The sequence below is a fragment of the Salvia splendens genome, chromosome 16 (assembly GCF_004379255.2).
Source record: "Salvia splendens isolate huo1 chromosome 16, SspV2, whole genome shotgun sequence".
Taxonomy (NCBI): domain Eukaryota; kingdom Viridiplantae; phylum Streptophyta; class Magnoliopsida; order Lamiales; family Lamiaceae; genus Salvia; species Salvia splendens.
In genome coordinates this window covers 18,027,126-18,048,336 of record NC_056047.1, presented here as the reverse complement: position 1 = coordinate 18,048,336, position 21,211 = coordinate 18,027,126, and the positions used below count along the sequence as shown (strand labels likewise).

Below are 21,211 nucleotides of genomic sequence, written 5' to 3'. Positions count from 1 at the left end.
TAGATTATGCATATATTATGCATGCATTTAATTAACACGTGAATCATATATACAATCTTTTAAAATATGACTGGATAATTTTTTTTATCTATTCCCCTTTTATTGCATTTATTTAAAGAAAATTTTAAAATATAGAGTAGTACAATTTTATTAGCAAATAAAAAATATTGGATTTCTTTACAAATTAGTTTTATAAATTTTAGTTTAAATAATTTAATAACAAATCATTAGAGGTATTAAAAAGATCTAATATTATTAAACTTTAAATAATCAGAGTTATAAGTTTGATATTAATTTTTTACGTTCAAAAATTTAAATTTTTTTAGGACAGTACAATCAAAATATAATTACATGTCCTTTATTTTTAACATTTTAAAGCTACATATTTAATACTAGTATTTGATATTGTATAGTAGTTTATGATTCTTTTATATTTTTCTTATTCAATTCGTTGGCATGTGATATATTAGAACAATCTAAAATTAGAAAAGTGGATTCATTCAATTATAAATAATAATTTACTATTTGATTTAAACAGTATGTGAAGATAGTGAGTCATTTTGATTTTGGGGGTTTATTCATTTCATGCTTTTCGCTCTTTGGTAATTCTTCGGCTGAGGTGAGGGAGAGAGAATTGGGGATGGCGAGAAACGCAGTGAAGAAAGCATCCTTAGTGGGTGAAATGGGCTTCATCAAAGGCGGCGGTAAGGTCAATTGGTTCCCCGGCCACATGGCTAGTGCCACTCGGGCAATCCGCGACCGCCTCAAACTCTCCGATTTTGTCATCGAAGTACGTGACGCCCGTGTAAGAATCTCTCCAATCCAGCTCTATCGACCTTCACTGGTTTAATTTTCGTAAATTCGTTTATTTTTTTTGCTTATAAAGTTGAGGATGTTAGTGAAGAAGCTGCAGAAATCGACGACGATGGAGAATTTGAGGACGTTAATAGAGCTGTATTTGTTGAAGCCGTCGAAGCTAATCGAGCTTGATTAGTTTCATTTTTCCCATGTGTCAATTAATAATTTTTTAGGTTATCAAGTTTTTCTGGAACTGAGGATTTTAATTGAGCTGTATTTGTAATGTTAGTGAAATTAGGTCGTTCTATCAGTTGAATTTGGGATGAAGAAATAATGAGCCTTATTCTCCCATGTTTTCTCTTCTGGGAATGAGACTATTGCAATTACTATGAAGATGATTCAGATGAATAATTTTTTATGAGTTTAGTTAGTTTGTTCTCTAGATTTTTGCCACAAAAAGTTCTTTCCATAAAAGAATAGATTTTTGTGATATTTAAGTAATGTAGATATGATGTCTTGATTATGACTATGAGTAACCAACTCCTGACATAACTCTTGTTGAATTCGTGTAGATACCGTTGTCATCTAAAAATGATGAGCTGCAGCCTTTGCTGGCGGGTAAGAAGCGCGTTGTTGCTCTCAATAAGAAAGATTTGGCCAACCCCAACATCATGCATGTAATACTTTGGGATTCAAGTGTATATCTTTTATGTGTGTGTGTGTGTGTTTTTGCGGGTCTGTGCACATTAGGCTGTTTGTAACTATAATGTTATAGAAATTATAGTTAAGCGTCTGCCATCTGCTCTTTTAATTTCGTGCAGAAATGGACTCGGTACTTTGATTCAATCAAACAGGACTGTTTAACGATAAATGCGCACAGCAGAAGTTCTGTTCAAAAGGTTGGTTTTGTTTTCTGTTTGTGTATATGAATTAGGAGCATTCTGTTCAAAAGGCTGGTTTAGTTTTTCCTCAAATTATAAGTATTCACAACCATGCCTTGCAATCAAACAACTAAATTGTGTAACGAATCAAGATTTTTCATAGCTGCTCGTAAATGTAACTTTTTCACCTCATCGTTGTAAGTTTCTTCCTAGTGTTGCTGACTTGTGATTGATGTGCAAAAGCTTCTAGATCTCGTAGAGTACAAAATGAAGGAGGCTATCTATAAGGAGCCGACCCTCCTTGTCCTGGTGGTCGGAGTTCCCAATGTTGGAAAGTCTGCACTGATCAATTCCATCCATCAAATAGCATCATCTCGGTTTCCAGGTGGGGTTTCGTTTTCACTACCATTTATAGCTTTCCCTTACTCTTAAGCTGTGGTAAGCAAGCAATGATGGTCGAAGTTCCATCATAGTGCAGGAGAAAAGAAAGCGAGCTACTGTTGGACCCTTGCCTGGAGTCACTCAAGATATTGCTGGATTCAAGGTAGACATATTCGTCCCAAAATAAAATCGGAGAAATATCTTACTAATAACGACTTTGAGATTCTTTGCTCTCCGTAGTTTATGTCCATGCAGTTTGCTAAGAAGTTTCAACAACTTTGGATGTGTACACTGTACATATTCGTATCATTTGCATGGCCGTTTGTGTCACTGATATATCTGTTCCAGCGTTATTATCTGTTCAATATTTTCAACTTCCCGCTACTCTTCTCAATGACCTAACTTGATGCTGAATCTTCTTCTAGATTGCGCATCAACCTAGCATATATGTTCTTGATACGCCGGGAGTGTTGATTCCAAGTATCCCAGATATAGAAACGGGGTTAAAGCTAGCTGCGGCAGGTTCGTGTTCTTTCTTAAGGCTGTTTTTTGTTGTTGTGGATTTGGTTTTTTGAAGATTCTACATATATATATGGACACATGCCATTACATTATTGCACACATCATATTTAAAATACTTCAAAACTAGTGGAATTAAATTCAAAATTCTATCAAAATGTTCAACCTCGTCTAAAGTTGTTCAGGAATAAGTTAATCGTGGAAGCTTCAAGTGGGAATGCTCCCTGAAGCAGCTATCATCTCATCAAGTTTACTGTTATCTTTGGCAGGTTCAGTGAAGGACTCCGTAGTTGGCGAGGAGCGGATAGCTCAATATTTGCTAGCAGTGCTGAACAGCCGAGGCACTCCTCTTCATTGGAGGCGATTCATGGATGCAGGAAGTGACAGGCGTCTCGAAAGTGTAGATGATAAACCTGACTACAGCCTTGAAAATCTTTTGCCAAAGAGGAAAAGACCTCCTATCATTAAATCTGATGTTGTCTACATCGAGGTAAAGGAGTGTTGAATGTGATGAATATGAAACTATAGTTATCATTCTTACTTTTTTCGACTAATTTGCAGGATGTTGTGACGCGCGTTCAAGGGGCGCTGTGCAGGACTCTAATGGAATTCAATGGAAGCTTGGAGGATGAGGGCGAGTTTGGAGATCTTATAGACCAGCAGTTTGAAGCGCTGCAAAAGGCTCTGAAGATACCCCATAAAACCTCAGAGGCTCGAACAATGGCGTCCAAGAAATTCCTCACACTGTTCAGAATGGGCAAGCTTGGGCCCTTCATCCTTGATGATGTCCCTGATCAATGAATCCACACCCAGTACGTGCTAATTTCTCGACTTTTCCTCTTCCCGTACGGATACATGTAGGGTTAAGTAGTGTATTTCATCGGGCGTAGCTTCTCGATGCAATCTTGGGAGTGAGGTCAGCTTTTCACCACCTCGCTCCAGCAAGTTTTGATGATTTGTCTATTACAGTAGTTCTTGGTTTCGGATAAATTAGAGCTATAAACCTTGTCTATAAGAAGATGATATCTGAATATTTTTTCAGTTTTTAGTATTGTAACTTTTGTACACACGATTCTCATAACCGGTCGCCTCCAATTTGAATTTCATTTTTTTGAGAAAAAACAAGCGAGTGAAGAACTTTTTAATCCATTTTACCAGCAATTCTTTCACCAGTAAGAAAAAGGCAAGAATGGTTTTAAATTCGACTAAATTGGTATTGTAGCATTTTCTTATAAAAAGAGAAGGATTTCAAAAGAATAATCATTTTCGTTAATGAAGTTTATTTAGCATTTTCACTTTTTGCTTCTTGCTGCTCTCTTCACAACATTTTTCGATTGCCCTGCGCCACTAATGGAAAGATACAACAACAATATAAATAATACTAATAATATTAATACATAATTCAGTTTATATAAAAAAGAAGAAAACACAATAACCATTTTCCTTCTTCCTCTTCTTCTACTCCTTCCTCCCTCAAAATTATTACATGTATGTCTCACATCATCTTCGCATTCACTGGACATTGGATAATTATTATTTTTTGAAACTTCATGAATTGTAATTCAAATTTTAAAATGAGCTTGGCCAAATTTTGTGATTTTACATGCAATTTTCCCTTTAAAAAAAGAATTAGTGCTCCCAGAGAGACAAGGCTCGTTCAAAGTTATTTGTTGTTTGCATTTAGTTGGGGTTGTAAATGAACATTAAGCTACTCGTGAGCCTCAGCTCCATACAAGCTCTTGAAGCTCATTGATAGTATACAAGTTGACCCAAACCTGATTTCGAGCTCGATAATTTTATTGAGCCAAGCTCGAGCTTTATGATGTGTGGATTATTCACGAGCATGTTTGCGAGCTTCTGTCCATGATCCTTCAATCGAGCTCGAGTAACATGTCAATCACAAGCACATTTTGAATATTCTTCTAGCCTTGCATGAGATCGCTCAAACACAAATTTACTAATATAGATGAGCCGGGCTCGAGCTAAAATGTAGGATCATCCAGTATCACACAAGTCGAGCTAAAAGCAAGCTTGAGCTCGGTGATTAGATGGCGAGCCGAGCTCAAACACCTGAATATTAAAGTAATCCAAGCTTTAGGGCTCAGCTCGGCGAGCTTGTTTGGTGGCATTACAAATTGTTCGATTTAGGGTTCCATGTAAAATAAATATACACTAAAATGAATCGAAACCTTCCTTGTATTTTCCACCTTCCATGAATCACAAGTAACGTATCAATAATACCAACAAAGATCATACAATTCGTGAAGCAATATCATCTGCACTCCTTCTAGTCTCATAAATAGTGTAATAGCAATACATTTACACCCTTTTGATCAAACACGTAAAATGTAAAAAATGGAGTACTAAAAATGATCAAAAGGATGCAGGAAAAAAAAGAAAAGAAAGTTGAGTAATGCAGAGAAGAGTTGAAAGCAAAAGAAAGGAACCAAAACCAATGCTAACGATTTGCAGCAATGGCGAGCAAAAATACTTATGAGTAAGTACGTAGGTAGTTGTAGTAAGAGATAAGGTGCAGTTGAAATATGAGATGAAGCACGAAGACCTGAGGGAGAAATGCGAGTTTTTTAGAAGAGCTCAGCTTTCTTTTTGAGAAGGTCTTGCTTCCATTTCGGGGTCTTATAGAAAGCTCCTTTGCTCATCTCAAACACTGTCTGGAATTCTTCTTCAGAAAGATAGGCCTAATAATCAGTGCATGTTCAAAGGGGATTAGTCTCATTGTGATGATTTTTGGAAGAGATGAATATGATCGAAGATCATGTAAGCAACCTCTCGGTGTTTGGAATCAATCCCTCGGACGGACTTGGATTTGAGCTGCTCATAACTATATGTACCCCCGTATTGCTCGTTTTCCTCCTCATTAGTCTCTTCAGTAGGCTCAGCTCGCTCCAAATTTTCTTTGGCTTCTTCCGCAAAGGGAGAAGCATCTGTGTTCCTCCTTGGAGTTCGAGCTGTAGAATAACAAACATTTTGCATTGGGTTTAATTCAGTATTCAATCAAATGAACGTTTAGTTAGAGAGAGAGAGAGAGGAGATGGACAGGTAGAGAGAGAAAGAGATACCAGTAGGACTAGCTTCTGCATGTGGACTTCTGAGCCTTCGACCTGGAGATGATTCGGGTGATCGTTTCTCAGCAGTCAAAACAGAAGATAAAGCAGCCACTGCAGCAGCTCTCTGCCCTTGGCCCTTAGGGGCTATGACTGCTTTCGGAGATGAAGTAGAATTGAATGCAGAGTTCAAAGCTGCCAAAGCTGAAGCCCTTTGAGTTGGTCCCCCGTTATTCGAAGAATTGGACTTATCCTGAATTTCACACAGCTTAGCCTTAGATCAAGCAAATGTAGTTCAAGAAAAATGCTGAAACTTAAATGTAATACACTGAGCAAAATGCTTCGTCAAATGTAATACTATTGCATAAACTGGAAATTTACCTCATTGCCATAACCAAAGAGTTGCAAAGCCTTCTTTTGGAATGAGTTCCCATATACCTGTTTAAGGAAAATAAGAAAAAAAGCCCTCATTTCAACGAACAAGCACAAAAATGTGTTTGAGAAATTATAGAATTTTAAGCACATTGTGATCTCATTTAGTACGAAAAACCATGAATATGTGTAACATACACTTGCTTTTGCAGGATCCCATGAAAAATATGTGGTGAAGAAGCATGGCTCATTTCCTTCAGAAACTTTATAAAGTGGAACATTTGGGGCCAATCCGTCAAGTGAGGCAGCCATCTCCACGTATTTCTGTTGTAAGTTTCAGCAGTCAATAAAGCAATTCTCGAGAGAACAATTTTAAGAACGACCTCAGCAATTGAAAACATTTTAGATGATGATCACTAGTACTACCTGTCCAATCTCGAAAGCAGATTGCTTCTCTTTTGTGTCCACTAATTGGCCAACCCAAACAATCACTTCCGCATGTGTATCAAGTATCAACATATCTTCCGTTAACAGATCATCTTGAGAGAATCTGTATATTTCTTCAACCTATCGTATAAAACACAGTTTTTAGTGCTTGAATTGCTACAAGGGTACTTCATGAATCATGAAAAATACTCGTTACATCATGTACCTCAAATTTTCCTGGATTCCATAAGCCAGCATGTCATCATAATAAAATGATTCAGAACAAGCAAAACATTGTTACTTCCAATATATCCAGGGAGGAATGAAAATTGCATCAGAAATGTTGGTACCTTTATTAATGGAGTAAGCAAACAAGTGAGGATCCCTGGGAGTCTCGGGTGTGGACTGCTTACTGGTGTGGGGCTTTTTCCCTCCGACAGCACCCCAAAAGACCGAGCTCTCGGTTCCTTCTTTAGTGTGCTTGATTGGTGATCCAGGCTAGGTTTACAAAGAAACACGGAATTAATATCATCAAATGCAAAACGAGATGTACCTAACAGAAATAAGCTATTCAAAGTAGACAAGATCTTTGTAGCAAGTACAAATCCATAATTTAATATTCAAATAAAAAGAAAGGCATCTTATGCATGACTATTCATAACTTTTAAAGTGCATACCTTCAGAAATTCTGCAACCTTGACTCCTAATTGCTGCTGCTCAACGGTACTTTGATTCCCTATCCAACAGAAATTTGTTGTTCCAGATTGAAGCACAAAACACTGATTCGAGTTCAATGATGTGGCCACCTACAAAGACAGAAGGGCTTTGAGATAACCATAGTAAATAAAGATGATCAGATCACATGATGAAGCCAATGATATCTCATTTTGGGAAGATAGATATCAATAGAATTATTATCCAATTTAAAATTCAAATTGGATCGTTAAACTTGTCTTGCAATTCCATTCCAGACACAGTTTTCCAAATTCATGGTGATAGTTACCAGGTAGTAATTCAGATATGGAAGATGTTAAACATGGTGTATTGCAACTTCATAGGTTTCTATCTCTTGATTCCAAGATTGGTAGCTCAAATCTAAATATTTCCCGAACCAACATATACACTAGGATTAGGTATATATTTATTAATTGCCTGGAAAAATCAAATTAGTCGGTGGCTAACATTTACTGAGAAATATAACAGCATTTGTGGATCTTTTTAAGTAGTAACATACAATATTTGATTAAAGTGAAACTCGGATTTTTGGAAAATGTCGAAAAGAAATAACTTCAAAATTGAGAATCACATTGAGCATACCGTATCAACTTGCAGAGCTTTATTATTATGCACAGAAGTTCCAGATATGCAGAATAATGCAACACCATCGGCAGTGTAGGTCTCATCTTTTCCGCCCTTTTCAGCTATATGATCCTTGTAACCAGAGCTCATTCCACCCTTAAAAAAGATTTAAGGTTGTAGTAAATGTTTGACACTCCTTTTTTATTTGTTAAAAAAGATTGATCATGTTACTTTCCAACGACAAGAAGTGAAAGGCACCTTAAGGGTGACCATGGGCTGGAATATGGCTATAAACTGAGGTGGCTCTTTCCCTTGATATATCCGGCTCTGCCAAAACATTCATCATGTCATAACTTTGTAATTCACAAGTATCTAATTTTAGTGAAACCAGGTGGAATGCTACCTGCACTGGTCTCCCTTTTAGGGTGTTATACATTGTATTACACAATCTAGTAGCTGTCTCTACTTCTTCCTGGGGATTGGAAAAGTCAAGTTTGATAAAACGATTAAAGGATTAATTTCCATTGAGTATAGATCGCTTACATAATGTTTAAGAAGCAATGTACCTGAACACTGTCTTTCCCAATCCAGCTACACAAATAGAAATCTTCCTTTCTTTCATGGTGATTATATGTGTAAAGCACAATGTAGCAATCCCCACTGTAAAATTTTCCTATTTCTTCTGCTGGAACTGCAGTTTTCTCACTGCCATTGATTCGCCAAACCTGGAAATATCGCTCAAAAGTTCAAAACATCTTCAGGTAAGAAAGTACATTATACCAGTCTCAAACATGAAATGAAATTAAACCTCTAGTTTTCCACCTCCTTCAAGCAAAGGAGGAACGATGCCCTCGACAACTGGAGCATTTTTAGTAGCTGCCTTTACGCCACCACCTTTCTGTTTCAGTAAGGCTGAAAGTTTTTTGGTAGAGAAGTTCATACCTCAGCCGACATGTCAGTAAATATCTATGTAGCTCAGGACTAAAATGTACCTGCTACTTTCCCCTTTCCCTCCTCGACAACAGCAGTAGTTGATGCCACTGGCCAGGAGTCAAACTTGGATTTGAAAGCATGATTCTCATGACCTTGAATAAGCCGGATTATTTGTGTTGATTTTGGTCTACTTTTGCTAGTAACAAACTCCTGAAATTGTCACTTGGCTTTGAGGAATAAAATTAATCATATTTAAGTATGAATATGGGAGGTTAGATTTCCACCTCTGCAGCTTGGCTAGCAGCTTTTCTCTCGTCGACTTGAGTCACTCGGCCAACCCAAAGAAATATCTCATTGCCACAATCCAACAAATAACATCTGTTATTTTCAAGAAGTGACTTGGAAAGCTCTCCTTCTATGGCATTAACATTGCCATCTTTTATGCTGCGAAGAAGAAAAGCAATTCATCGAGATTAGTCCATCCAGTAAATAATCGGGACAATCATTTGCACCTCGACTAATACATTGAGGAAAAGAAGAAGGTTTTATGGAAGAACACAAGACAACATGGATTTTAACACTTCGTATACATTTTATGCCACTTGATGGTAGGCATACAACTTAGGAAACTTTTGCGATCAAGAACTGCGACAGATATTGCTAAACAACTACCTGTAAAGTTGTGGGGAAGTCTTATCCGCAACAACATCATCGTCAGTGATAACCTTTTTACCAATGGGTGCAAAACCTCCGAAGAGAACCCAGAATTCACCAGAATCTGATTCAGCTTTTAATTTTCCATCATCTGTAGACAGAGGAAATAAAAATAACAGAAATTATCATTACTTCCACATAGATAAAGAAGTGAGCATTGGAAAAAGAAAAACAGTTCTCACCAACGATTGCAACATCACAAGTCCCTTCGTGGTACTTGTCCTTCAGAAACTGGACTACTTCTAATGCCTTTCCCCTTTCTTGAATGTTGGAGTTTGCACCATTGAACTGATATATCTTGTTTTCAGTGTCTAGAATAAAGACATCGTCGTGATTCAATGATGATCGGGAGAACGGGACCTGCATTACACAGAGACAAGTTATTATACACAACCAACCAATCTTCGGGTGTCTTAGACCGGGCGCAACACCTATTCTACTGGTCAGCATATGGATGCTGCCTACCTGTTTCAACCTTACAACACGTTTTCCTCTACAGATGTATAATCGAGTTTTAAACTCTTCTTCTTTGGGTGTCTTAAAACCGGATGCAACACCACCTTCTAGTGGAATGATACAAGGTTTAAAGTATGACAATAATTTGTTGGACTCGTGTCCTTGCAATTCTCTGTACTGAATAGCACGGCCGCCAAGAACTGCATCAAGTTCGACAGTTTTGATAGCCGCAGTCCCTGCTTCATCCTAAGAATACGTGGACATCATGTATAAAAAATAAAACGTGACTAGAGTGCTTCAAATAACAATAGAATCGAACAGAATCATACTTGGCTAGTATCCTTTCCGAGCCAGAAGTGTACATCATAATGATAACCGCCTCCTCTTCCAGCAATTGTCTAGACACAAAAGACATGGAATTAAGTCTAGAATGCATATTTCTTCTCCTTCTATGAATAGACACATTACTTAAAACGGACGAACCTGTAGAATGATATAAGAATCTCCGGAGTAGAATTTTCCATAGTCCGGTTTCGGCAAGGGAACAGGTTGGAAGTTCTCAATTCTCCATATCTCTAGCCCTCTAGCTTAGAATTAAGTTTAACAAGATAGGTAGATTCATGATGAATACATGACAAACTAAAGATGCAAAAACCATCCAATATGTACAACACTTAGGCCATGCTTGGTATGATGGAATGAATGAGGGAATGGATGAAAATGCAAAGAAATCCAACGAAATTTACATTCCATTCCAACCTCCATTCCATTCAACCCCCCACTCCATCTCACCCTCATTCCATTCCATCATACCAAGCGTGGCCTTAATTAGGCAACAAGAATTGTCTCCATAAGTAAGGATACGCTTTTTGACCAACTCCCTGAAAAGCAGGTTCCAGAGATTTTGCTGCGTTAGCCATTAGGTTATACTGTTCTTGGTCGTGGAATGGGAACTAGATTTCTCCGAGCAACTGATGGTTGAACTGGCGTCAGCAGATTCAATTGCTGAAACAAAGCAACGAAAGAAATTCTTCAAACAGCTATCCAACACAAAAAATTACAAAAAATTATAGTTTTCCTGCTAAAGATTCAGTTATTTCGGTTCAAGTGATGATATCTAATCGGCAAAAATATTTCAGTGTTTACTAACACCCCTACCACGCAAAACTAGCATCCAAAACAACTAAACAAGTATAACATAAACGAGTTTCTTGGTGATTGATCATACTAACAAAAGGCAATTGCCAACTAAGTAGTCAGATATTCAACACGATGTTGATCACAGAAGCCTCAGTTATATTCAAACACTTGCTATAATTTTCACAAACCTTAATTCTAAACCAATTAATAGAGCTAATCAATTCACAATATTCAATATAACAAAACATCAAACTGCAACTCCACCTTCAAGGCCTTTCCCTCGACCAATTTACTTATTAAACTCGATGATCGAATATAACACATTCTACTCTAGGTGACAAATCAAACTCAAACATATACTAGTACTACTAATTAACAAAAATCACCTTACTCTTGAGCACTTTTTCAATAAATGATCATCTATTGCAGAAGATGAAGTAACCTCATGACAGTAAATTAAAGCATTTCCATCTCACAATCAACCGATCATACCTCCAATCAACAACATCCGGAAACAAAAAAAGGCAATCACAGTCATGATAACAAAAATTGGACGAAAACATAATCAGAATCCCTAAAAAAGCAACAAACAGAGCCAATCCAATCACCAAAACCTTTTGGAACTCCTACTTTCAGAAGGTGAAAAGTAATGCGAAAAAAGAGAAAAGCAAAGGTGATGGCAAAATGAAAGGACAAGTGAGGTAAATGATTCACATTAATAGAGAAAAAGGTAATTGAATCATTGCTGCATGAAATCTACACGGCTGAAATCAGCGATTCTGTGATTGCATCTCTGTTTCTGATCACACGATTCCTAAATTCGACGATAATTATATTTTACAACGGCGTGTTTTTTGAGGCAGCGTTTGGGCAACAATGGAGGAGGAGAGATAGAGGAGGGAGTGATAAATATAGAGAGAGAAACGTTGAGAGAGAAAGAAGGCGAATGAGAGAGAGAGTACATAACTGAGGAAAGATCCGGTGATGGTGGCAGCACCAGCCATGTTGGCTTTTCTTCTTTTTATGGGCCTCCTTTTTCGGCTTCTTTAAATTCACTTCTTATATTTTTTTCCATTATAACTTTTGGAGAAATATTGTTGTCATGCTTTATTAAGAGCATCTCCAATGGCGGACGTCCGGTCGGACATCCGCGACGGGCGACCGGGACGTCCGCCATTGTAACGAAGCAACTCGGATACGGACGTCCCGTAAGAACGTCGGATGTCCTCGGACGTCCGGGCGACGGGCGGGCGGACGTCCGCCATTGTGGCGTGGGTCAGACGTCCGGTATTAATTTTTTTTTTCTTTTTTAAAACTCTATATATACGGCTTGTTTTATTACTATGTAATTTTTTTTTTCGAATCATGTAAGTTTTTTTTAATGAAGCTGTTAATTTTTCTCTTTCGTATTCGTGTTGAAATTTTATTTCCGTAAACGTAAATTGCTTTATTTGTGAATTTGTTGTTTTTTTTATTGCGGGAAGTCCTAGTGGGAAGGGCGATGGGAATGGCGGATTGTGCAGGGGAAGTCCTAGTGACGTGGCAGTGGGATGGGAAGTCCTAGTGACGTGACAGAAGATGTTTTTGGGAAGTCCTATTGGATGTCCGAGTAGGACATCCGTGCATTGGAGATGCTCTAACCGTTTTCTTTTAAATGCTTATGACATAAGTATTTATGTTTAGCAAACCCACAGAAATTTCGTTCAAATTTCTAGTTTGTAACTGTAATTATCTCAATATCTGATAACAAAAAATTTTTAGTAAATTATTACTTTGATATGGTAGTTGAAAATTTATAAGTGTATAACGGTACATTACTGCTAGCGAGCTAAAAGATGTACTTATTTATTTATAAAATGACGTTGTTTGATTAAAAACATCAACAAAATATTTCACGTTGGATTTTTTGCTGATTGATTATTGCCAATATATCCATACATAATACGGAGTAGTAATTTTTTTGGCTGATTTTTAAAACTAGTAGACTAATCCATTTTCATTACTTTTCCAAAAAATTGTCTTCATATTTTTATCAATTTTTTTTTGCATTTTCAAAGCGTGGCTACACATGATCTGCGAGCATTTACTATGATCGCAACTTATTACACCTTTTATATCTCATAAATTGCGAATAGAAGCAGCAATCTGTTATTTTCTCCTTTAAATTCAAAGATGGGGATTATATAAGATGATACATACGGTTTTTGTGATTTGTAGGTAATTTTGTGTATTTAATTTATGATCTTTGTCGTAATTTATGAAATATAAAATGTGAAACATATTATAGTAGTATGTCTGTATGTGTAGACATATGGGCAGAGTGATACAACTCCTTTATTTCCTAGTGATATATAATGAATTGTTATATGATAAAACTAATTTAACAAATAACTCAGCCAAACAATTCGCACTCAATTTAATAAATTAACTCGAAACGTTTTGGAGAATAAATTAAATACTAAAGTCTATTTTAGGTTTAAACAAGCGACTTGGTTTAGAATAAGAATAGTATGATGAATTAAAACTGTGATTGGTCAATTTTTTTTATTTTTTTAAAAAGTGATGATTCCGTTAAATGTGATGGCGATAATTTGACATAATTAGTTACTTAAACACAAGACTAAAATCCATTTTTATCCATAACATGGTAAAATTTTACGTTTTACAATATTAGATAAAGGTGTGGATATAATATAACTGAAATATAAAACCTTTTCTTATATTTATGGGGTTCGCCTTTTTAAGATAATTTTAATGAACATATATATTTTTCGCACTTTAATGATATGAACAGATATTTGTTCGACTTTTTTGTCTGCCGGCTCCTGCATTCATGTGGTTTGTGGACCATACAGAACATTGCAAACTCACCTTGTTAGTGAATTTTGCTCTTTTTAATTATTTCTGTTTTTGCTGAGAGAGAATGTAGAAATAAATTTAAATGTTTATTGAAACAATTTTTTAATTGCATATCATTATAGGCGACACTAAATTTAATTGTGTATATTTAATTTGTTTGTTTGCTTGCATGCATGTTGTGAATAATAGACTTATTTCTCAAATTCTTAATAACATCGACTTAAATATAATAGGGGGTAAACTGTCAAAAAAATTAAGAAGTTTAATCAAATTTTGGGATAATCAATAAAAGAATAAAGTTGGATTTATTTGTAACTATTCCATGATGATTTTTTCGGATAAAATTGTACTTGATGTGGCAATTTAATAACGTGGACGCCATTGTAAGCAAGTCAAACAATATCATCTTTACATAAAAAAAAAATAATATTATTTCATTAAAAAAACATCAACAATATATTAAATTAATAATAAAATATGAATAAATGAATTAGTAGAATATAAATTAGGGAAAATATATTCGTACATAAATTCTACATACATAATGCCCTTAATATTTTAATTGGACCAAACCAGTTTAATATTGACCGGTTTTAATATAAATTATATTATTTATTTACTAAATTGTCCCTATTATATTTTAAATCCTAAAAAGAAAATATTAATCTTGATATAAATCTCCAAATTAAGATCTCCATATCTATATACTCCTACTCCATCGATTAATCTTTTAAAGTTCCACCTTTTTTGCTCCTTCAAATATTTATCCATCGATTAATCTCGTTTGTTTACTCCTTATTCTATCTTGATATTTCCTAGGTGATTTATTAATTATATTGCTAACCAAATCTCCTATTCATACTCCCTAAAATTAACCCCAAATTTAAATCTCCTATTCATACTCCCTAAAATTAACCCCAATTTAAATCTCGTATTCATACTCCCTAAAACTAACCCCAATTTTAAATCTCCTATTCATAGTTTATCGATTAAATAATAAATATCCATATCTGATCCTGAAAAAACCATTAATTTGTATATTATATATATTTTTTTAATTAAATTTATATAATGTTTTTAAAATAATTGAGTTTTTACCTCAGGGCACTATAACATCCATCAAATTAAAATTTGATACTATACTTATGGCTTTGATTTTAAGATTTTTTTCTTTCTAAAATTTGATTTTTTAAAATTCTATTACAACTATCTTGGAACGTTACAATCGAACCTCGATAAAAAAATCACATGTTATTATCTTATCTATTTCATATTTCTAATATATTCAAATGATAATTTCACTTTTTGCTGTATACAATACTACCTTTGTCCTATAGAAATAGGCTTAATTTTCTTTTTCGTTCGTCCTACTAATTTAATTATTTTAGAATTTATACTCCGTATTTTAATTCTTAACTTTTCAAAATAATAATTTCTTTAATTTATAATTTTTGGAAGATTATGTTGAACCCCGAAAAAATAATTAATCGCAAGTTCATAACTTATCTATTTAATATTTTAATGATATGTGACTAATATTTTCTCTTTTTCGTTATACCAGTATTAGAGTTCTTAGCTTAAATAATTGTAACATGCAACAATTAAATTTGAATATATGATATACTATGAAATAGTACTCATTAAGTTTACGGTTTTGATTTTAAGAATTTCATAGTTTCAATTTGAATTCTTCACTCTCTAAAATTTTAGTTTATTTTAATTCTTATTTTTGGAACACTACATTGAACCTCGACAAAATAATCACATGTTCTTAATTCATATATTTAATATTCTAAAAATATATAGTTAATATTTTCTCTTTCTTTAATTTATAGTTTTTGGAAGATTATGTTGAACCCAGAAAAAATAATTAATCGCATGTTCATAACTTATCTATTTCATATTTTAAAGTAATATTTTCTGTTTTTCTATATAGAATATTAGAGTTCTTAGCTTAAATAATTGTAACATGCAACAATTAAAATTGAATATATGATATATGAAATAGTACTCATTAAGTTTACGGTTTTAATTTCAAGAATTTCATAATTTCAATGTTAATTCTTTACTTTCTAAAATATTAGTTTCTTTTAATTCTTAGTTTTTGGAACGTTACGTTAAACCTCGATAAAATAATCACATATTCTTAATTCATATATTTAATATTCTAAAAATATATAGTTAATATTTTCTCTTTCTTTAAAAATATTAGAGTTCTTGATTCATTCACTATACGAAGCAACAAATTAAAATCTTATCGTACTTATACTCAGTATGATATATTAATACTGATTGAGATGCGGTTTTGATTTTATATATACATTACAAAATTTTATTTTTTTTAATTCATTTATTAATATTTTAAAGCTATATAATTAATATTTTTTCTTTTTTATAAAACATTAGAATTTTTAGCTCAATTTACTGTATAATGCAAGAAACTAAAATTTGATCTTCAATGTAGTAATAGTGATACTAAGTATTAAAGTATGCGGTTTTTCATAATTTGATATTAATTTTTTACGTTCCAAAATTTTAATTATTAGAGCATTAAAACTCAGTCAAAAAAATAATTACATGTTCTTAACTCATAGTATAATTTTCATTCTAAAGCTATATAATTAATATTTTCTCATTTCTTTACAATTATTAATATTGTTAACTCTAAAAAAAATATTTGATATAGTATTAGTAGAGTTTACTATTCTTTATATTCTTAATTCTTAATCAATTCGTTGATATATAATACATTAAAATAATCTAAAATGAGAAAAGTGAATTCATCCAATTATTTTCGTATTAAACAATAATTTATTAATTTTTAATTTTTGAAAAGTTATACTCGAATCTCAATAAAAAAAACTGTATGTTCTTAACTCATCTATTTAATATTTAAAGTATAAATTTATATCTTTCTCTTTTTTTTTAAAAAAAATTAGAGTTTCTAGTTCAATTAAAATAAAAAATATTACATATAATAAAATCTACTCCCACCGTCCCTCAAGAATATGAACTCTTTCCTTTTTAGTCTGTCCCACAAGAATATGCACTTTCTATTTTTGGAAAGTCTTTTCTATCTAATGAGGTGAGACTCATTCTCCACTAACAATATTTTATTTACTTTTTCTTTCTACCTCTCTTTTACTTCACCAATTTTACATTAAAACTCGTGCCGACCTCAAAGTGCATATTCTTTGGGGACGGGGGAGTATTAAAAATAACACAAAAAATGAAAACGATAATGAAAAAAAGCTGCATCTAGTGACTAAATTATTTTATTATAAAATTCAAATATGAATAAGAAAAATATTTAATTATTTATAATTTTTTCATATTATTAAATAAATCATTTCATTACTACTGCATTGATAAAATGTTTCAGATAATTTAACGAAAAAGAACAAGTTATGAAAGAATAGCACACACAAAGAAAAAGGAAAAACAAAAATAAAACTATGAAATGATTAAATAAAAATTTATCTGAAAAAACATACTCCCTCCGTCTGCCATTAAATGTCCCATTTTTTCCCCTTTTTAGTCCGTCCGCCATTAAATGTCTCATTTCACTTTTACTCTATTTGATAAGTGGACCCTTTCTTCCACTAACTCATTCTACTAACTCATTTCACTCATATTTTATTATAAAACTAATATATAAAGTAGGACCTCGTCCCATTAACTTTTCTATCAATTTTCATACATAAATCATACTATATATGATGAATGAATAAAAAACTTACTGTAATATACAAAGACAAAATTATTGAAAAGGCATTTTGCACTGTTTTTTATACTATATCAATTCTCGTAATCTTGAGCACCGCCATCGTCGTAGTCCTCCTCCACGTCGGCGATGCCGTCCTGATACTGCTGGTTCTCCGCCACCAGATCATTCTGTGGCTCTCCGCTTCGCCGCTTTGGTGAACTCCATCTCTTCCCCAGTGTACAAATGCAGGAAAACCTTCCGGCCGATCATCGCCGTGAACTGCCCGCAGACGCGGCGGAACATCTCCTGTATCGATGTCGAGTTCCCGATGAGCGTCGAAGACATCTTCAGCCCCGTGGGAGGAATGTCGCAGACACTTAACTTGACATTGTTCAGGATCCACTCGACGAAGTAGGACGAGTTCTTGTTCTGTCATCGACCTCCTTCGTGGGAATATATGACGGCTGAAAACCACACGAGTTCACATATATTTCGAAGACGGAGAAATGGGAGAGAGAAAGGAGAGAGTGTGGGGTGAGAGAAAAATCCTCAAACGTTTATGATATATATATTATTAGAGTGAACTGTACAAAAGGGCACTAACTTTTCGCTGTGTAACAGCAGAGACCCCTAACATTTAAAAATCTCATCAAAGGAATCTAACAAAATATGTAATCACAAAATGTGTTTTTTCGGACCATAACACCCTCAGGGCTTGGAAGGGCAAAATCGCCCTTTTGTATGGCCGCCACTGCTGCATGCAGTGTTGATGGGATGACGAAAAGTTGATGTGACAGCAAAGCATGGGTCTTGTCCCCTATTATTTTCCCATTCTCGGACCTGCATTGTAATTTCCAATATTTTGCCATTTCGCCAAAATAATTAGGCGGTTGCTGCTCTTTCATTTTTCCCTCCAATCAACTTTCACTTCATCATTTTCGTCTGGCATAACACTATCTCACCACAATTTTCTACTAATTCTCGGAAAACGCCGCTGCCTTTCACGCCATTTTCATCAATGCCTCCAAAACGGAGACGAAGTTCCGCCCGTAGTTCTTCAAGGGGCAAAAAGAAGCCGCCAACGTCATCGTCTTCGTCACCATCACTTCCGGCATCACCTAGATACGGTAGAAGGGCTCGACCGGAGATAATCGACGTAGACCCAGAAACGTGGAGCATTCGCGATCCTCGGCTGGATTTCTTTGTTCCGGAAGACGAATATAGTAAGTTCAAATTTAAAATTCCAAGCAAGCAATTTTGACTGTGATTTATGTAACGACCCGCTAAGCCGATATTATTAGAAACAATATTATTAGCTTGATTACATATATAATTGACCTTTATGTAATTAAATCCGAGCTACGAAATCATCGTCCTTTGTTTGACGTCAAGTAAATGAATAGAACACGTAGATATATTACATATGCATAAATATAATAAATTTAAAACAAATAAATAAAGAAGAAAAAAAAATTAAAATATAATGTCCGATACATCCAACAGAATTTATAACATCCTACGATTTGAGAAAATCGGGTACTTCAACGAGGTCGGCCACCAACTTGAGCTGATTATACCTACACCAAATAAACAAGTAAATAAATAAATGATAAACATATATATACATATATGTAATATTAATAATTAAAAGGAGAGGCAAGTCCCAAGGCTTAATGTGTCACTTCCGACATATCATTTAATGCTGCAACCAAAAGGGCTTAATTATTTTCCTACACCTCACTTAAAGCTACAACATCACTACCAAAGTTCTAAAGGACAATCATTCCTTGTCAAAAAAAATATTAATAAAAAAAAATTGAGATAACATCTCTAGATTTGTCAGGTTGCTGCCACTTTTGTATATTCAAATATACAACCCATTTCTCTACACACAACTCACACAAAAGATAAAGAGTACGAAGGAGATTGCACAACTTCTTCATTACAATCTAACATCTTTGCACAAAAAAAAAGGTGAATCTCAAACCATCCTTTTTCCTTTACTTTTACATACAAGTATATGCATTTTTTTAAAATCTGCCCTCCCTAGAAATTTCAATCATACTGTACCTTCACTACTTATTCATCCACATAGCAACCATACACTCTTAGTTCACCAAAATCACCAAAATTTGTAGATAAAAAAAAACAATTAGGATCCTACTGCTTTTACAACTAGAAAAGGGACGAATACTTATCTTTATGAACTTGCCGGATTCCGGCAGTAAGCTTGACACTCCGACGCCAACCAACGACGACCCTTGCTCCGAAAGCCACTGTTTCCGTATCTTTAAAAATCTGGAAAATTGAATGCAAATAACAAAGTTATCAAAAATAAAAGTAATAAAATCTTTAAGAATATATATATATATATATATATATATATATATATATATATATATTGAAAAGAGAGAGGCTGACCGAGAGAGAGAAAGACGGAGCATACCGACGGCGGACCTCTGGGAGGAGGGCGACGAAGCCGCAGCCCGTGCATGCGCGGCGGCGAACCTGGACGGACGGAGGAGGAGGATGGCGGCGCGACGGTGAAGAGGGGAGAGAAGAGAGAGAGATGAGGAGGAAGGGAGCACCGATCTACCGTTTTCCGGAGACGACCGGACTGCCGGAGGAGGGCGGCGAAGCCGCTGCCTCTGCATGACGGCGGTGGAGGAGGATCCGCGGCGGTGGCGGATCCGCAGTGACAACGGCGACGGTGCGGTGAAGAGAAGAGAGAAGAGAGGAGAGGGAGAGAGAAGATGGAGAAAGAAGGGGCGCCGCCGGAACGGCGGCGCTGGTAGGGCGGTGGCGGGTGGCGGCGCCGAGTAGGAGAGGAGGGATAAGCTGCTGTTTTTCATTGTGTTTGTAAATGAGGGAAGAAGACAAATGGTAGGGTATTTAGTATGTTGGTTTCTTTTGTGGGCTCATGAATTAATTAAATGGGCCATATAATTTATTAGAGCCCAACTACTTCAATTTAATTAGAGGCTTCAAGGCATTTCAATGCATAGGGTATTTTGAAGCCCATTTCAAAATTTAATTATTTGTGAGCCTAAGAATAAAATAAGCTAAAATAATTAGTAAAGTATAGAACACCAATTTTAGTTGGAATAGAATTTGCAAACAAAGTAAAAATAAATAATGTAAGAAAAATCTTAATGAAGGATAATCCCACTAATAATAATAATAATAATAATAACTATAATAATAATAATAATAGTAATAATAATAGGGTTAGACCTTAAGATCTTTCTTTCTCATTTAATTATATCAGTTTAAAACTAAATTAGTATTTCCTATTGTGATATTTTTTTTTCAAAAGGTTACCTTCGCAAGTAACGTTGGAATGAAAGGTTCAAGTTAAAAGAGCTAAACGAACAAGGTGAGCTTCCTATACTAAAACACAAATCGCAATTTATGAGCACACGAACACGTGTTCGTGATCTTTAAAGAAGTTGTCTTGCCATAAATGTTTTGTGTATGATGTCTATCTGTTTGGCTAAGGCAAAGTGAATTATGAATGATGATATATGTGAATCGATTCGATTGTGAGTCCTGGTAGGATGGTGTCCCTACTTGGAACCTCTGACCGTGAACGGCAGAGAAGGTGACCGTGCGAGAACACCATCTCGACGGCACAATGTGATCAGATACGGCTAAGTACAGAA

General features: G+C 34.8%; 2 protein-coding genes and 1 long non-coding RNA gene across 8 annotated transcripts; 1 reads left to right on the top strand and 2 right to left on the bottom strand.

Annotated features, from left to right (window-relative positions):
* The first annotated feature begins 550 nt into the window (after positions 1–550).
* LOC121772560 (short integuments 2, mitochondrial-like) lies at positions 551–3,660 on the top strand. Of its 2 annotated transcripts, none has more exons than XM_042169703.1 (8): positions 551–790; positions 1,371–1,475; positions 1,620–1,697; positions 1,923–2,064; positions 2,153–2,223; positions 2,486–2,582; positions 2,849–3,069; positions 3,141–3,660. In XM_042169703.1, the coding sequence occupies exons 1-8, from the start codon at positions 641–643 to the stop codon at positions 3,378–3,380; spliced, it is 1,104 nt and encodes a 367-aa protein (XP_042025637.1). In that variant the 5' UTR covers positions 551–640; the 3' UTR covers positions 3,381–3,660. The 2 variants fall into 2 exon arrangements, with proteins under 2 accessions (XP_042025637.1, XP_042025636.1); XM_042169702.1 differs by having other exon boundaries at positions 551–805.
* Positions 3,661–4,757: 1,097 nt separating this feature from the next.
* On the bottom strand, positions 4,758–12,024 carry LOC121771776 (villin-3-like). 5 transcript variants are annotated; one of them, XM_042168648.1, is made up of 24 exons: positions 11,699–12,024; positions 11,371–11,476; positions 10,709–10,849; positions 10,328–10,427; positions 10,174–10,242; positions 9,854–10,090; positions 9,571–9,748; positions 9,347–9,479; positions 8,959–9,118; positions 8,734–8,884; positions 8,550–8,653; positions 8,308–8,466; positions 8,145–8,213; positions 8,000–8,068; positions 7,760–7,897; positions 7,120–7,248; positions 6,793–6,940; positions 6,669–6,679; positions 6,443–6,583; positions 6,215–6,340; positions 6,026–6,082; positions 5,660–5,897; positions 5,367–5,548; positions 4,758–5,278 (listed from the first exon to the last, which is right to left on the bottom strand). In XM_042168648.1, exons 3-24 carry the CDS (start codon positions 10,762–10,764, stop codon positions 5,165–5,167), a joined length of 2,769 nt encoding a protein of 922 aa, XP_042024582.1. In that variant the 5' UTR covers positions 10,765–10,849; positions 11,371–11,476; positions 11,699–12,024; the 3' UTR covers positions 4,758–5,164. The 5 variants fall into 5 exon arrangements, with proteins under 5 accessions (XP_042024582.1, XP_042024586.1, XP_042024581.1 ...); XM_042168652.1 differs by having other exon boundaries at positions 11,376–11,476; XM_042168647.1 differs by having other exon boundaries at positions 11,371–12,024.
* A 7,558-nt stretch (positions 12,025–19,582) lies between these two features.
* Positions 19,583–20,367, bottom strand: LOC121771332. The gene is made up of 2 exons (XR_006043988.1): positions 19,971–20,367; positions 19,583–19,847 (listed from the first exon to the last, which is right to left on the bottom strand). It is a non-coding gene; the product is annotated as an uncharacterized LOC121771332 (long non-coding RNA).
* Between the last annotated feature and the right edge of the window lie 844 nt (positions 20,368–21,211).